The sequence below is a fragment of the Paramormyrops kingsleyae genome, chromosome 5 (assembly GCF_048594095.1).
Source record: "Paramormyrops kingsleyae isolate MSU_618 chromosome 5, PKINGS_0.4, whole genome shotgun sequence".
NCBI classification, from domain to species: domain Eukaryota; kingdom Metazoa; phylum Chordata; class Actinopteri; order Osteoglossiformes; family Mormyridae; genus Paramormyrops; species Paramormyrops kingsleyae.
Genome location: NC_132801.1, coordinates 3,120,851 through 3,136,732, shown reverse-complemented (window position 1 = coordinate 3,136,732; position 15,882 = coordinate 3,120,851). Strand labels below are relative to the sequence as shown.

The 15,882-nt window shown below is 52.1% G+C and overlaps 1 protein-coding gene across 11 annotated transcripts in view; it reads left to right on the top strand.

Annotated features, from left to right (window-relative positions):
* The window catches only part of LOC111834656 (rho GTPase-activating protein 44-like), a 53,520-nt gene that overhangs the window by 15,478 nt on the left and 22,160 nt on the right, over window positions 1–15,882 (top strand). For all 11 annotated transcript variants that reach the window (XR_002836053.2, XR_002836052.2, XM_072711880.1 and 8 more), the window contains exon 2: window positions 14,815–14,854. Coding sequence is in view for 9 of the 11 variants with exons in the window: in XM_072711880.1 (XP_072567981.1) it covers window positions 14,815–14,854 (40 nt within the window). In the remaining 2 variants the exon portion in view is untranslated. The remainder of the gene's footprint in view (window positions 1–14,814; window positions 14,855–15,882) is intronic.

The window sequence follows — 15,882 nt, the reverse complement described above, 5'->3', positions numbered from 1 at the left end:
TCAGCTGCTTTTGTCTGCGCATGTGTGGGGTTCCTCGCCCCAGTGGAGGCCCTATGGAGTCATACATGCAAGTTCTAGATCACAAAAAAACAGTGTAAACAGGGGCATCTCAGCATGGGCGCCCCCTGCAGGTCACTCAGGTACTTCCAGGTCACAGGTCACCAGCTGTAGATGCACCATCGCCGGGAGTAACCGAGAGAAAGGTAATCTCTGGTGAAGCGGAGCCCGCATCGGGCAGGGCCCTCGCTATCACAACGGTGCCTTCTGGAATGCGTGCGGAAGCAGTTTTGGCAGCGTAGTAGCCTGGTCTTTTTTTAGATAGACCCTCCCCTTCATTTGGGGGGGTGGGGCACCAGACACACTTTTCCGTTTTTCATCCATCCATCTGTCGCACGGACACCTTTACTCCTGGTGCCTTTTCATGCTTATGTAACTCCTAGCCAGATGTTTTCTCGTGACGCAGTCCCGTTGCCCCCACCGACCCCCCCCACGGCAGTGTGAGCCAAACTCTCCCTTCAAGCCTGCCAGTAGGATAAGGGGGGCGTAGTGCAGAAGACGAAGCCCGGAACATGGCTGAGGTCCGAGCCCCCAGCACGCATCCCTCCCACAAACACGGCAGCACCGGCTGCACTCTGCCTCCATTTCTGTGTGGTGATATTTCATACAAGACGGCAACATTTTAAAGAGAATTCAGGGTGGCTGAGATCCAGGAATATTTTTCTTTTTATTTCTATTAAAGAAAAAGATCCAGGACATTATTTTGGGCTCCTTTTAAACAGTGGGAGGTGGAACCCGAAAGGATGAGCCGGCCCCTGACAAGTGGGGGGCTCATGGGGGTGAGAGCTGGAGTGGTGCATGATGGGAGTCACGTTTGGGTCAAGGATGCTGCTTTGGTTTGTCCTGGTCTTCAGCAGGTGCCTTTCCAAGCTTATGATCTTGGTTTGATTTTTTTCTCGGTGGTCTTCTTGTTTAAGATATTAATTTTAATTCATGTTTAAGGTTTGCTCACTGCGAGATGTCCTTACTGAAGCATGATGGAGTTCAGCACACTCACAAACACACACTCAAACGCAGATGCATCAGCACACTCACAAGCACACATGCAAACGCAGATACATCAGCACACTCGCAGATACACGCAAACGCAGATGCACTGGCACACTCGCAGATGCACGCAAACGCAGATGCATCGGCACACTCGCAGATGCACGCAAACACAGATGCATAGGCACACTCGCAGATACACGCAAACGCAGATGCACTGGCACACTCGCAGATGCACGCAAACACAGATACATCAGCACACTCGCAGATACACGCAAACGCAGATGCACTGGCACACTCGCAGATGCACGCAAACGCAGATGCACTGGCACACTCGCAGATACACGCAAACGCAGATGCATAGGCACACTAGCAGATACACGCAAACGCAGATGCATAGGCACACTAGCAGATGCACGCAAACACAGATGCACTGGCACACTCGCAGATACACGCAAACGCAGATGCATAGGCACACTCGCAGATGCACGCAAACGCAGATGCACTGGCACACTCGCAGATGCACGCAAACGCAGCTGCATCGGCACACTCGCAGATGCACGCAAACGCAGATGCACTGGCACACTCGCAGATACACGCAAACGCAGATGCATCGGCACACTCGCAGATGCACGCAAACGCAGATGCACTGGCACACTCGCAGATACACGCAAACGCAGATGCACTGGCACACTCGCAGATACACGCAAACGCAGATGCATCGGCACACTCGCAGATACACGCAAACGCAGATGCACTGGCACACTCGCAGATACACGCAAACGCAGATGCACTGGCACACTCGCAGATGCAGATGGCATCCCTCTGCCTGCTGTAACTCTCTATTTCCCAGCCTGACTTGTTTATTTCTGGCTTCTTAATTTAGGGCCTCTTTAAAAAATGGCTTGTGTGTTAAAATAGAAATGCTTTGGGAGCAGGGAGCCAAAGCAGCTAAGAGGCCTGACGGGGATCTCTCATGGCGACCAGGGTGCACCGCGCCGTGGGGGGAAGGAGGGGGCAGTTATTGACTCATCACACAAATCGCTACAGTAACTAGCACAAAGCTGCCGTTTGCCCTGTTTTACGTTGCAGCAGCTCAGCTGGGGGTTTCTTCCAGACTTTGTTGGGCTTTGAAGCTACAGTGGACAGTCAGCATCGCAGCTGGGGGTGGGGAGACACATGGGGACACAGGCATGGGGGGGGGGGGTTGCTGCAGTAAGACCAGTGTTTACCTGAGAGTAGCTCTGCAGGAAACACGCTGCCGTGTCAACTCCCCCTACGCCCTGCGAGTAATTCCCGGTGTACTCTCACATACACAGTGTCCACATTTTGCGGGTGATCAGCAGTGCATTAAAAACATCCATCCATGCTCCCTGGCAGGGGAAGATCCCAGAAGGCAGGCCGTCAAAGGGCTCGCTATCACACATGATTTCAGCTACCCCCATGTATTTGGACTGCTGGAGGAAACTGATGTACCCACAAAAACAGAGAGAATGTGATGTTAGCATTGCCCAGCATGCCGACATATTCATCTGTAGGATGTGCTTTGATCGACTTTAGCATAGCCTGTTAGCACTGGGTCATGCTAGGATATTCATCTCTATGATGTGCTTTGAACAACATTAGCATAGCCTGTTAGCACTGGGTCATGCCAGCATATTCATCTCTATGATGTGCTTTGAACAACATTAGCATAGCCTGTTAGCACTGGGTCATGCCAGCATATTCATCTCTATGATGTGCTTTGACCAACATTAGCGTAGCCTGGTAGCACTGGGTCATGCCAGGATATTTATCTCTATGATGTGGTTTGATCGACAGTAGGGTAGCCTCTTAGCACTGGGTCATGCCAGCATATTCATCTCTATGATGTGCTCTGACTGACATTAGCATAGCATGTGAGCACTGGCTCATGCTGTCATCTCTATGATGTATTTTGACTGGTATTAGCATAGCTTGCTAGCACATAACAATTCCACACATATTAGGGTCTGAAGCTTCGGCTGGCATTGTGATACGGGGCTTGGCAGAGATAAAGGTAAGATATGGAGCGTACAATACCCTCCTGGTGGAACAGAATGTGGCATCGCTCTCATGCGTGGCTGTAAAGTCGGCCCTCACGCAGCGATCGACACCACCGGCATGTTCCCTGCCGCCTCGGCGCCCCAGGCTAGTCACCCCCCATGTCTGCGTGTATGGATGGTGGTGACTCACATGCCAGACAGAACCTGGCCCAGCCTTTGTTGACTTGTTGACCTGTGACCCCCAGGAATTCCCCAGAACTGGCGTGCCGGCCTCCCGGTCAGGGTGGGCCTCGCTCAGAGTGGGCGGTGGCACAGGGGGATTAGCGTGACGGCGTGACGGCGGCACATTAAACCTGCGTGTGGGGGTGGGGGGGCGGGCATGTGAGTGTGGTTTTCTCTATCTGAGTGTGTGTTAAAAAAACAATAGCAGAGATTCCCAAAAGCAGATGTCATTTCAGACTGAGCAGGAAGTGTATTTCTGTATTGTGGTGTGTGTGTGCGTGTGTGTGTGTGTGTATGTGTGTGTGTCTGTGTGTGTGTGTGTGTGTGTGTGTCTGTGTGTGTGTGTGTGTGTGTGTGTGTATGTGTGTGTGTATGTGTGTGTGTGTGTGTGTACATGTGCGGGCGTCTGCATGCATGTTCGGCCTGCCTCATGGCAGCCCCCCTGAAGTCCCCGGCTTACATCCGCTCCCGGGTAGATGTGCCCCCAACCAAGAGCCCCTGGGAGCGCCCTTGAGCCAGCTGCTAGCCCCCCTGCCCACAGCCTGAGACCCCACGGGCAGATCTGGCACCTCAGCAGAGCGGGATCCACATTCCTACTTGGGTTGGAAAGGGCCGAGCTACTCCTCACGCCGGGGGGGCGTTAATGGGAAAGCCAGGACTTTTTGGGGGGACTATGGTCAGGGGGCAGGGGGATGGGGCACCACAACTTCAGGCTGTCAGTACTTCAAACCCGGAATGTTCTGATCTGGACTGGGGAGCGTTCCCCAGAGTCACGGTAACACCAACACACTGCCTGCCAGCTCTTACCCTACGCAAGTCCGACACCCGATCCGTGTTTTAGGAACACTGCCGGATCGCCGGGATCATGTCGCACCACCGAGGTGATGGGTAAGGAAGGGGAGACCGGTGCTATTTCCAAACGCAAGGTGTGAGACCTTTTGCAGCATGACCCTGCTAGCCTATCCACACCCCTTCCTGTGTGTTAAGGTGCGTCCTGACCCAGCCACCCATTAGAGGGTGACCTTCCTGTGTGTTAAGGTGCGTCCTGACCCAGCCACCCATTAGAGGGTGTTCTTCCTGTGTATTAAGGTGCGTCCTGACCCAGCCACCCATTAGAGGGTGTTCTTCCTGTGTGTTAAGGTGCGTCCTGACCCAGCCACCCATTAGAGGGTGTTCTTCCTGTGTGTTAAGGTGCGTCCTGACCCAGCCACCCATTAGAGGGTGTTCTTTCTGTGTGTTAAGGTGCGTCCTGACCCAGCCACCCATTAGAGGGTGTTCTTCCTGTGTGTTAAGGTGCGTCCTGACCCAGCCACCCATTAGAGGGTGTTCTTCCTGTGTGTTAAGGTGCGTCCTGACCCAGCCACCCATTAGAGGGTGTTCTTCCTGTGTGTTAAGGTGCGTCCTGACCCAGCCACCCATTAGAGGGTGACCTTCCTGTGTGTTAAGGTGCGTCCTGACCCAGCCACCCATTAGAGGGTGTTCTTCCTGTGTGTTAAGGTGCGTCCTGGCCCAGCCACCACTTTCTGTGTGTTAAGGCATGTCCTGCTCTCGCCGCCCACTGGAGGGTGCTCTTCCTGGGTTTCCATATCCGCTGTTTAGAATTTCATCTTGCTGCTGTACCCCCGATGCACCCTTCCTTATGAAATTTTCACCACCGCCCCCCCCCCCCCCCCCCAAAGAAGTACCGCCTCTGCCTCGGTCGATTCCTGCCCCCGTGCCACACAAGGACCTGGGACAAAAGCAGGCCTCAACTCACCTGCCGTTCGTGGGACGCCACAGTTCAATATGCTTTCCCTCGAAAATGAAAATAGACATGAGCCTTTTCTTTCCAAACTGTCAGCAGCCTATAACTGCATCAGTGGATCGGTGTGGGATCCGGACCTCAGCCTCATCCATTCATTATCGTATCTGAGCTCGGTTGGCACTTCCTACATGTCCCCGTGGTTCTGGCCCCGGCTGCATGCATGCAGCCCCCCCGAAATACGTGCCTGTCACCACAGCAGGGTACAAGTCACTTACAGCGTGTGAGCTTGCCTTCTGTAAGGGACCCCAACCTATGACAGTGACTTGTAGGGTCTTTGTAACATGTGACCTGAGGGGGCGTGGCTAAAGAGTTCACCATGCTGGTTCCTGGTGGTAGGTTGGAAATGAGGAACCTACACGCAGGTCTGTTTCCCTGAGTGTGTGTGTTTACAGGTGCTTACAGGATACATGCTGCGATGCTGGTGTGTGTTTGTGTACACACATGTGAGCCTGTTGCTGTAGTATCAGTCATGTCTGTGGGTAACAGCTGCGGTGTGAATGTAGGGCTAGCTGTCTGCGGGTGACAGCTGAGGTGTGAATGTAGGGCTAGCTGTCTGCGGGTGACAGCTGCGGTGTGAATGTAGGGCTAGCTGTCTGCGGGTGACAGCTGCGGTGTGAATGTAGGGCTAGCTGTCTGCGGGTGACAGCTGCGGTGTGAATGTAGGGCTAGCTGTCTGCGGGTGACAGCTGCGGTGTGAATGTAGGGCTAGCTGTCTGCGGGTGACAGCTGCGGTGTGAATGTAGGGCTAGCTGTCTGCGGGTGACAGCTGAGGTGTGAATGTTGGGCTAGCTGTCTGCGGGTGACAGCTGCGGTGTGAATGTAGGGCTAGCTGTCTGCGGGTGACAGCTGAGGTGTGAATGTAGGGCTAGCTGTCTGCGGGTGACAGCTGAGGTGTGAATGTTGGGCTAGCTGTCTGCGGGTGACAGCTGCGGTGTGAATGTAGGGCTAGCTGTCTGCGGGTGACAGCTGCGGTGTGAATGTAGGGCTAGCTGTCTGCGGGTGACAGCTGAGGTGTGAATGTTGGGCTAGCTGTCTGCGGGTGACAGCTGCGGTGTGAATGTAGGGCTAGATGTCTGCGGGTGACAGCAGCTGTGTGAATGTAGGGCTAGCTGTCTGTGGGTGACAGCTGAGGTGTGAATGTAGGGCTAGCTGTCTGCGGGTGACAGCTGAGGTGTGAATGTAGGGCTAGATGTCTGTGGGTGACAGCTGCGGTGTGAATGTAGGGCTAGCTGTCTGCGGGTGACAGCAGCTGTGTGAATGTAGGGCTAGCTGTCTGCGGGTGACAGCTGCGGTGTGAATGTAGGGCTAGCTGTCTGCGGGTGACAGCAGCTGTGTGAATGTAGGGCTAGATGTCTGCGGGTGACAGCTGCGGTGTGAATGTAGGGCTAGCTGTCTGCGGGTGACAGCAGCTGTGTGAATGTAGGGCTAGCTGTCTGCGGGTGACAGCTGAGGTGTGAATGTAGGGCTAGATGTCTGCGGGTGACAGCTGCGGTGTGAATGTAGGGCTAGCTGTCTGCGGGTGACAGCTGCGGTGTGAATGTAGGGCTAGCTGTCTGTGGGACATATGGTTTTTCTGAAGCTTTTCTGCTCCATTCATCCAACGCAACAGTGAGACCCTCTCTGATCCGAATTTTTGGGGGTGTTATGTCATCATGCGGCGCTTAAATGTAAGGTAAATGTAATGTAAAACATTATGGATAGGGAAGGTTATACACTTGAGGAAACGAAAGGGATTTTAGCTTGATTTTGAAATCTGAGACGGAGATCGACTGACGAGTAACAGCAGGGAAGGAGTTCCAAAGTCGGGGAGGTAGAGAGGAAAATGTGCGGTCTCCATAGCCGTGGAATTCACACGGTCGTAATTCCCAGTTCTTCCAGGGACCGGCTGACTCTGTTTTCGCAACATAAAGGATAAAAGAATCTGCTTAAAAAATGTGACTTTAAAATGAGTTCATTCCTTCCTCTGCCTCACAGGGCTGCTTGGGAGGGGCTCTACATGAAAATCTCACCAGTGGGACAGTATGCTCCAGCAGTGAAATATCTTAATATAGTTTGTGTGACATTTTTTTTGTTACATTATACTCTACATGTAGAGAAACTAGCAGGTTGTGTATAACACACCAGTGAAGCACTTTGAGTTGGAATTGAACCTGAAAGAGAGCAAATTCCTCTCCGAGCTGTGAGCTATGTCTCCGGGGTGTGAGCTGTGTCTCCGAGCTGTGAGCTGTGTCTCCGGGGTGTGAGCTGTGTCTCCGAGCTGTGAGCTGTGTCTCCGGGGTGTGAGCTGTGTCTCTCAGCTGTGAGCTGTGTCTCTGGGGTGTGAGCTGTGTCTCTGGGGTGTGAGCTGCGTCTCTCAGCTGTGAGCTATGTCTCCGACCTGTGAGCTGTGTCTCTGGGGTGTGAGATGTGTCTCCAGGGTATGAGCTGTGTCTCCAAGCTGTGAGCCGTGTCTCTCAGCTGTGAGCTATGTCTCTGGGGTGTGAGCTATGTCTCCGAGCTGTGAGCTGTGTCTCTGGGGTGTGAGCCGTGTCTCCGGGGTTTGAGCCGTGTCTCTCAGCTGTGAGCTGTGTCTCCGGGGTGTGAGCTGTGTCTCTCAGCTGTGAGCTATGTCTCCGACCTGTGAGCTGTGTCTCTGGGGTGTGAGCTGTGTCTCTGGGGTGTGAGATGTGTCTCCAGGGTATGAGCTGTGTCTCCAAGCTGTGAGCCGTGTCTCTCAGCTGTGAGCTATGTCTCTGGGGTGTGAGCTATGTCTCCGAGCTGTGAGCTGTGTCTCTGGGGTGTGAGCCGTGTCTCCGGGGTTTGAGCCGTGTCTCTCAGCTGTGAGCTGTGTCTCCGGGGTGTGAGCTGTGTCTCTCAGCTGTGAGCTATGTCTCCGACCTGTGAGCTGTGTCTCTGGGGTGTGAGCTGTGTCTCTCAGCTGTGAGCTATGTCTCCGACCTGTGAGCTGTGTCTCTCAGCTGTGAGCTGTGTCTCCGGGGTGTGAGCTGTGTCTCTCAGCTGTGAGCTGTGTCTCCGGGGTGTGAGTTGTGTCTCTGGGGTGTGAGCTGTGTCTCCGGGGTGTGAGCTGTGTCTCCAAGCTGTGAGCTGTGTCTCTCGGGTGTGAGCTGCGTCTCTCAGCTGTGAGCTGTGTCTCTGGGGTGTTGTCCAGCAGGCTGCTGTCCAGACAGAGTGCATGTCTGCTTACGAATGTAAAATACAGCTCCCAACAGGCATGAGGATCTGCGAAAGCCTTAAATCAACTTCCTGCCCTGTTTGAAATGACAAACTGCTTTTGGGAGCTCTCGGCTGTTGCTTGACAGCAGCGTTTTTAATTTTATATATTTAGGAAACAGTCCTGCCTTGGGTGGGTTTGTGTTATCAGCTGATATTGTGGGGGAACAATGAACTGTGTTAGTGTGATATGGTCATTGTTTCAGCTTATGTAAAAACAGTAGCATGAAATCAGCAGTGTGAAGTACAACGTGTAAAATTCACAGTGTGAAATCAGCAGTGTGAAGTATAATGTGTAGAATCTGCAGTGTGGAATCCGCAGTGTGAAGTATGATGTGTAAAATCCACACTGTGGAATCCGCAGTGTGAAGCAGGTTGTTAGTGTCCAGCTATATGCACCATGCCATGTAATAGCAGCACCTGTGAGACTGGAGCTGCAGGGGGCAGTATGGAGGTGTAGAATATAGCAGTAGCTCATACACTTCCTCTCACCCCTATACACCCCCTTCCCTCCCCAGGTACAGCTGACCCTGTGCCCCCCAAGCATAACACAGACATTATATATTAATGATGCATAAATGATGTAAAATGCATAAATGTTTCATCAGCAGCACCCCTTGTCCAGAAGCAGTGTGTGTTTCCTCTGGCATATTCTAACCAGCCCCAACCCTCCCCCCACCCCCACCCCCACCGGAACAGCTTGCAGTTTAGCCCTGTGGCTCTGTGGTGTGGAGTGGGGGGGGTTGATAGGCTTTCGGTGCACAGACACCACGCTTTCCATATCCCAGACCGTGCGTCCTACACTGGCTTGGTGCTTCAGTGTTCAGCATGCAGAGAACATAGCACAGGGCCACACAGGGCCACACAGGGCCGCACAGGGCCACGGCGTGGGGGGGATTAAATATGGCTGCTGACCTGTGCCAGGTGGATAAATATTTATAGGCTTTTATGGGTGGGTGGGGGCAGCTGTTTTTGTTTTTCTGCACCCCCCACATCTGCTTTGCACTCCCCAAGTTGTGTGTGTGTCTCTGGGGCGTTTAGGTCTGTTTATCTGTTTAGAATGAGAGTACACACTTCAGGGAGGGTGGGGGCAAACGAGGGCCGGGGGTGTGCCACCACCCAGGGGGCCATCCTGCCTGTGTTTGGCAGAGCTGCACACTGAAACTGGCAAGAGGTGGGCAGGGGATGGAGGGAGGGGGGACTCGTTACAGAGAATGTTGGAAGGACTTTATTCTTATAAAGCCATAAGTGGGAAATTACAAATTCATCTGCATCGAAAACCATTTCTGACTTTGGAAATGATTTATCATAACAGCCCCCCCCCCCCCATCTTGAAAACGGGAACTCAACAGGGAGAAACAGGGCCAGGGAGGCGGACATGAAATTCGAAACCATTTTGGCCTGAAGCATCCTGATTGGCCAGCTGCCATCCCCAAGACTGGCTATTCTCGCTATTGGCTGGCTGTGTAGGCCTGGAGTATCGGGGTTGGTCAGTTCTCAGGGGATGATCATCTCGAGTTTGTAGTGCCTGGTGCAGCTGTAGGGGGCGTGGATACAAATGAGCGATGAGGCTGTTGGGAAGGATGGAGCATCCCGCTGCGACCTTGAGGAGACAGACAGCGGCCTGGCGGTGCTTCGCTGACGAATGCAGTCCAGGCCTCCAAGAACATGGAGATCACTCGCGGGCCACTGCTACACTCTGCGCTCACGAATGACATCACCCCTGCCAAAGAGGGCGCTACCATGACAACAGCAGCCCCACCACCACCTGGGAAATCCCGTTTCACCTGGAAGAGCTATCCCGCCGACCCCCCCTCCCCCACAGCTGACCCAAAGGCGCAGTCATGTAAACATCTACTCTGTTACTATGTCGCACTTAGTCTACTTACAGGTTTAATATTTACAGCGAACCTGTGGTGCCGTAGGAACATCGGCGCTCACACCTGTCCTAGCGGTGAGCCAAGCTAACATCCTGGGGCGGGGAGGGGGGCTTTCTCAGCAGCCCCGGCAACACGTAAGGAAGGGCCAGCCAGGGCCCAAGCTGCTGGACATGAAGGTCTAACAGATGGAGCAGCGAGGCTTGACCGAGGGCGATGGAGGAGGGACAGGAGAGTCATCAGCCACGCAGCCCAAACAGGCAGCTGGGGGATGGGGGTCGGGGGACAGGCAGCTGGGGGATGGGGGTCGGGGGACAGGCAGCTGGGGGATGGGGGTCGGGGGACAGTCAGAGAGCATCTCTTCCTTAACCGTGCGCTCTCCAGGTGGGGGGTCCGCTGTATAGCGGGGCATTTACTCCAGCGAGGCCCTTTCAACCTGAACCCGGCCGGTCCGGAGTGGGGGCCTCGGCCTGCCAAACTCTCTAGCCTGCTCCCTCCATCGGCGCGTGAGGGAGTGGGATTCAGCGCCAGCTATACGGGATTATATGTGTGTGTGTTTGTGTGTGTGTGTGTGTGTGTGCCAGTGGGTATACCTTACCTTATGGGGACACAATGTCCCCACAACGTGATGAATACCTGCTTTTGTTTCTTGTATTTCGTTTGATTACTTATGGTCCTATGGTTAGGGCTGGGTAGGGGATTAAGGGTGTCATAGTTAGCGTTAGCATTTTTCCCATAGTAATGAATGAGCAGTCCCCATAAACTGTGAGTGTGTGTGTATGTGCGTGTGACAGAGATACACACAGCCACTCGAACCCGCTCTTCCTGTGCCCTGTTTTTATTTGTCCACCTTCCCGCCGGTGGCCCTGGCTGAGACTTGGCCTTTACTGGGTCATGGAGCACATACCTGGCAGCTGGGGATGTCTAACTAGCTGGGGGTCTCATCTGTGGCCATATGGGGATACAGGCAACCAGCCATTAATACAGAGAATGTGTAAGAACGTTCCTGCTTTCACTTCTCCTGGGTGAGGGTCAGTGCATCTGCCCCCTGGTGGAGGAGTTTGGAACCTCCTCAGTGATCTCCAAGCCGACAGACATTGAAGGATCTCACATAGTTCTTCACCCCTGCCAAGGAGGTGACCTGGGTTCACTGTAAAGGTGGAGGTTAGGGCAGGAGGTAGAGGACAGGGAACTCTCTGGGTGGGATGCCAGTCCATCACAGGGTGCACAAACACACATTCACACTACAGGCAACTCAGAGACACCAGTGCACCTGTATGCATGTCTTTGTACTGTGGGAGAAGCCATAAACAGACACATGGGGGTGGGGGGGGGGGCATGCAAACTCCACACACTCAGAGCAGAGGTAGCATTCACACCCCAAATCTGGATTAGAGACACAACAGTGCAGCCCACTGCGTCACCATGACACTAAAGAAAGATTGCAGACAACAAGAGGAGGCTCTGTCCGACCAGCCTCAGTCAGGCTGCCTCAGAACGTAACAATGGCAGTGTATGCAGTACTGCTTGTCAGTACCCTGACGTGACCTGTTTCACACGGTTGGATGGGGATCGGCATCCCTCACTCGGTCAGACTGTATCCCTCATGCAGTTAGACTGTATCCCTCGCTCAGTCAGACTGTATTCCTCGCGTGGTTAGACTGGCAGCCTAGTGTGATGTCTCCCATAATGCATCTGCATTATTCGTATCATGCTGTGCAAAGGGGAGCCCTGATGGCATCCGGGGACTTAACTGCTGGCAGGAGGAGCCTGTAGAGTCAAACTCACACTACGTTGTGAGACTGTGGCCCATAGTAACCATCACGGCTGCCAGGGAAAGTTACAGGAGCCCATTATTTGGGAGGAAAAGCTTTCTCTTCCTTTTCCTCCTCGGCACCTTGGTGCGCTGAGAAAGGGCACAGAAATGAGGATAAAAGATGAACAGATGAAATGGGCCATATTTCCATCCATCTTTCCAAATTGCGGCTGCTTTTCCTGAACCGGTTCATGGGGCAGAACGCTTGCAGGTCCTGGTGACCTTCAGCAAGGGCTTTGAGAGCCAACAGCTATCCAGCTCCGGCGAGAAGAAGCGATGAAGGTTAATGTGGGCAGATGAGCTCTCTGTGAGCTCTGGCATTAATAAGCTTATGGAGATGCAGTCACACTGCATCCACTCTAAGGTGATAGGGTTATGTGGTTGAATTTACAGCTTTCGGCTCAGTCCACTGAAGATCTCTCTGGCATGAAGACCCCTTGATGAATTCTGGAGGAGACTGTCTGGAAAATGTCCTTAAATTGGCTGCTGAATTTCAGTAACTGGTTTGTAGAATGATATAGGAGTTTGTAATGGGAAACCTATAGCTGAACTGGTCCGCAGTGATGCAAGTGACATTTCGCTAATGACCTGTCATATGGCTCTGACAGAGAGGGGAGCACGCCCCCCACCCCCGGCCTGACACCATGGGCTCTGAGGGCAAACTGCGACGGCCCTTGGATTTAACTTTTGGGTTGAATTCTTGGACCTTGTCTTGTCTGAGGGGAGGGAGGGGCATCCAGTAAGGGCATTCACTGTGGGCAGGCAGTAGGGGGTGCTGGGATTGGGGCTGGGAACTGATAGCCAGGCCAATGGGACACGACCATCAAAAAAGTGTAGTGAGGGTACAGAGTGTGACACGATGATGGGACATGATGTCATAGGTGGGTGGGGCTGAGAGAGGGCCAGGGACTGTGCTACAAAAGGACTGTGTTACTGAGTAATGAACTGTGTTAATCACTGATCCAGTATGTTACTCACAAATACACAGTTAATTGCTTACGCAGAGTCCTTCATTAACATAATTAGTTGTTCGTTGAATTACCCATGTTCTGTTTACTCATTGGTGGGCTGTATCACTCACAGAGGCTCAGTTTTCCTTTAACGCTGTGAGCTACCCATAATGCACTGAGTCATGCTCTGTCCATGTCACCGGGTAACAGGAACAGCCACTCAGGCTCCTCCGAGCAAGACTGTCAGCTGTGCAGGCGTAGCAGTGAGGCGAGCCGCGCCCCCGGCTGTTCCAGAATATTCCACATTTCACCGTACCCCGCTTCATCTTGCCATTGCTTAGCAACACGCTGACTCACAAGCCGGAGGGACGTGTTGTGCTGGCAGGGAGACGGGGCTGCTGTTAAGGCAGGGCATCTCCCCTTGACTTGCCGTGGGTCACTCAGCCCCCCACCTAACAGGGGCTGGCAAAAGCAGCCAGTCCTGAACCTCTGCAGGGCCTAACGAAGCAGGACTGAGAGTCAAGGCCAGTGGGATTTTACCGGTTGCATGTTAATGGCTGCTTCTCACACACTGGAATGCACGTTCTGATCGTGTCATGTGATCTCACTTTCGATGGCGATTTACCCGCTAATTTGTGGGATAATTGACATGGCTGTTTCTCAGAGCCAGTAACTGACGGGCTCCTCAGCCCAGCCCAGATTAGTGCAGGACGCTGGGTAAGGTCACCTGGCTGACAGTGGGAATTATTCACCGTGTCTGTCAGCACTGTGTGGCTCAAGAGGTTAATGTCTGTGTCGGGAAGGTTGTGGGTTTTAATCCTGTGGCTGATTACAGGTATTACTCAGCGTGCCTGTTAGCACCGTGTAGCTCAAAAGGTTAAGGTCTGTATCAGGAAAATTGTGGGTTCTAATCCCATGGCTGATTACAGACATTACTCACCATGCCTATCAGTGCTGTGTAGCTCACGAGGTTGAGGTCTGTGTCAGGAAGGTTGTGGGTTCTAATCCGGTGGCTGATTACAGACATTACTCACCATGCCTGTCAGCGCTGTGTAGCTCAGGAGTTTAGGGTTCTCTGTTGGGAAGGTTGTGGGTTCTAATCCCGTGGCTGATTACAGACATTACTCACCATGCTGTCAGCGCTGTGTAGCTCAGGAGTTTAGGGTTCTGTGTTGGGAAGGTTGTGGGTTCTAATCCCGTGGCTGATTACAGACATTACTCACCATGCTGTCAGCGCTGTGTAACTCAGGAGTTTAGGGTATTGTGTTGGGAAGGTTGTGGGTTCTAATCCGTGGCTGATTACAGACATTACTCACCATGCTGTCAGCGTTGTGTAGCTCAGGAGTTTAGGGTTCTCTGTTGGGAAGGTTGTGGGTTCTAATCCCGTGGCTGATTACAGACATTACTCACCATGCTGTCAGCGCTGTGTAGCTCAGGAGTTTAGGGTTCTGTGTTGGGAAGGTTGTGGGTTCTAATCCCGTGGCTGATTACAGACATTACTCACCATGCTGTCAGCGCTGTGTAACTCAGGAGTTTAGGGTTCTGTGTTGGGAAGGTTGTGGGTTCTAATCCCGTGGCTGATTACAGACATTACTCACCATGCTGTCAGCGCTGTGTAGCTCAGGAGTTTAGGGTTTTAATCCTGTGGCTGGCAGCATAATCACATCACTGCTAGGCCCTTGATCAAGATCTTTGTCCTGCTCCAGGATGCTGGCTGACACCCAGTTTCCTCACATGTATGTTGCTTTGTGTCTAAACGCGGCAAATAAATAAATGTAAAGTCCTGAGCTCCAACCATATCACCTTCTGGCCCCTTGTCCAATTGTCACACCACAATTTGCTCTAAACATTTTTATTTTCATTTCAGGGCAGAGAAAACAGAAGTTTTAAGTGATGATCTGCTTCAGGTAAGCAGGCAGCATATGGCATGCATGTATCTGTCTGTGGGTCCTGGTTAACTGACAGGAAGCAGCGAGTAGTTATTAGAGGCACAATGTCACAGTGGGCCTGCGTTCATAGAGGGGTACCGTAGGGTTCAGTTTTAGGACCACTATTGTTCCTAATTTACATTAATGATATTGACACCAATACATACAGTAAACTGGTTAAATTTGCAGATGACACCAAGGTGGGTGGTGTAGCAGATACTGATCTAGTAGCAGAGACAGGATCTTGATTTAATTACAACGGGATCTTGATTTAATTAGCGACTGGGCTGATATCTGGCAGATGAAATTTAACATAGATAAATTTAGGGTAATCCATGCAGGGACCAGAAATATAAAGTACAGATATTTCATCGGTTCCACTGAAATAAAGGAAGCTGACTATGAGAAAGACCTTAGTGTGTATGTTGATGCTTCCATGTCCCAATCTCGCCAGTGTGGGGAAGTGATTAAAAAGGCCAATAGAATATTAGGTTACATCTCTAGGTGTGTGGAGTTTAAGTCAAGGGAGGTGATGCTACGATTATATAATTCCTTGGTAAGACCCCACCTAGAATATTGTGTGCAGGTTTGGTCACCATACCTTAAACAGGACATTGCTGCCTTGGAAAGGGTGTAACGTAGGGCTACAAGAATGATTCCTGGTCTTAGAGGAATGTCTTATGAGGAGAGGTTAGCTGAGCTGAATCTGTTTAGCCTCGAGCAAAGGAGACTAAGGGGGGACATGATCCAGGTATATAAGATTCTAACAGGTCTGGATGCTGTTCAGCCAAATGACTATTTCAATATTAGTTTGAATACTAGAACTCGTGGCCATAAGTGGAAATTAACGGGAGAACATTTTTAAATGAATTTGAGGAAGCACTTATTTACACAGCGTGTAGTTAGAGTATGGAATAGTCTTCCTGCTAGTGTAGCGGAAGCTAAAACCCTGGGTTCCTTTAAATCAGAGCTAGATAAGATTTTAACAACTCTGAGCCATTAGTTAA